Source organism: Hemibagrus wyckioides, linkage group LG15 (genome assembly GCF_019097595.1).
Source record: "Hemibagrus wyckioides isolate EC202008001 linkage group LG15, SWU_Hwy_1.0, whole genome shotgun sequence".
NCBI lineage: Eukaryota > Metazoa > Chordata > Actinopteri > Siluriformes > Bagridae > Hemibagrus > Hemibagrus wyckioides.
This window is the reverse complement of record NC_080724.1, coordinates 23779243-23781691: the sequence shown is the minus strand read 5'-3', so window position 1 is coordinate 23781691 and position 2449 is coordinate 23779243. Positions and strand designations below refer to the sequence as shown.

The following is a 2449-nucleotide window of genomic DNA, read 5'->3' as shown; positions in this document are numbered from 1 at the left end:
ACCATACACATCATACTGTACACACACACACACCATACACTCATACTGTACACACACACACACATCATACTGTACACACACACTCACACACACATCATACTGTACACACACACACACACCATACACATCATACTGTACACACACACACACATACACATCATACTGTACACACACACACACACATCACACACACACACACACACTCGATACTGTACACACACACACATACACACCATACACATCATACTGTACACACACACACACACACACACACACCATACTGTAACACACACACACACCACACACACCATACTGTACACACACACACACACATCATACTGTACACACACACACACACATACTGTACGTACACACACACACATCATATTGTACACACACACACACACACACACACACATCATACTGTACACACACACACACACACACACACACACATCATACTGTACACACACACACTACACATCATACTGTACACACACACACACACATACACATCATACTGTACACACACACACACCATACACATCATACTGTACACACACACACATCATACTGTACACACACACACACACACACAATACACATCATACTGTACACACACACACATCATACACACACACACACACACACACATCATACTGTACACACACACACACACACACCATACTGTACACACACACACATCATCACTGTACACACACACACACATCATACTGTACACACACACACACATCATACTGTACACACACACACACACACATCATACTGTACACACATACACATCATACTGTACACACACACCATACACATCATACTGTACACACACACCATACACATCATACTGTACACACACACTACACATCATACTGTACACACACACACCATACACATCATACTGTACACACACACACCATACACATCATACTGTACACACACACACACACACACACAATACACATCATACTGTACACACACACACACACACACACACACACATCATACTGTACACACACACACACACACACACCATACTGTACACACACACACACATCATACTGTACACACACACACATCATACTGTACACACACACACACACATCATACTGTACACACACACACACACACACATCATACTGTACACACACACACACCATACACATCATACTGTACACACACACACACTACACATCATACTGTACACACACACACATACACATCATACTGTACACACACTCACACACACACACACATCATACTGTACACACACACACACACATCATACTGTACACACACACACACACACATCATACTGTACACACACACACACACACATATACACACACACACATCATACTGTACACACACACACACACACACCATACACATCATACTGTACACACACACACACACACACACATCATACTGTACACACACACACACACACACACATCATACTGTACACACACACACATCATACTGTACACACACAGACACACACATCATACTGTACACACACACACACACACACACATCATACTGTACACACACACACACACACACACACACATCATACTGTACACACACACACACCATACTGTACACACACACACACTACACATCATACTGTACACACACACACCCACACTACACATCATACTGTACACACACACCATACTGTACACACACACACACACATCATACTGTACACACACACACACACACATACACATCATACTGTACACACACACACACACACATCATTCTGTACACACACACACACATCATACTGTACACACACACACTACACCATACTGTACACACACACACCACACACGTCATACTGTACACACACACCACACACGTCATACTGTACACACACACCACACACGTCATACTGTACACACACACACACACACATCATACTGTACACACACACACACACACACACACACATCATACTGTACACACACACACACACACATCATACTGTACACACACACACACACACATCATACTGTACACACACACACACACACATCATACTGTACACACACACACACACACACCATACACATCATACTGTACACACACACACACCATACACATCATACTGTACACACCCAACATACACATCATACTGTACACACACACTACACATCATACTGTACACACACACACACATCATACTGTACACACACACACACCATACACATCATACTGTACACACACACCATACTCATCATACTGTACACACACACACACACACCATACTGTACACACACACACACACACATCATACTGTACACACACACACACACACACATCATACTGTACACACACACACCATACAATATCATACTGTACACACACACCATACACACATCATACTGTACACACACACTACACATCATACTGTACACACACTACA

General features: G+C 42.7%; 1 protein-coding gene across 1 annotated transcript in view; it reads right to left on the bottom strand.

Annotated features, from left to right (window-relative positions):
- Positions 1-14, bottom strand: part of LOC131366297 (minor histocompatibility antigen H13-like) — a 23928-nt gene extending 23914 nt beyond the window's left edge. The window contains exon 1 of the mRNA XM_058410653.1: positions 3-14. Coding sequence (XP_058266636.1) covers positions 3-14 — 12 coding nt within the window. The remainder of the gene's footprint in view (positions 1-2) is intronic.
- Between the last annotated feature and the right edge of the window lie 2435 nt (positions 15-2449).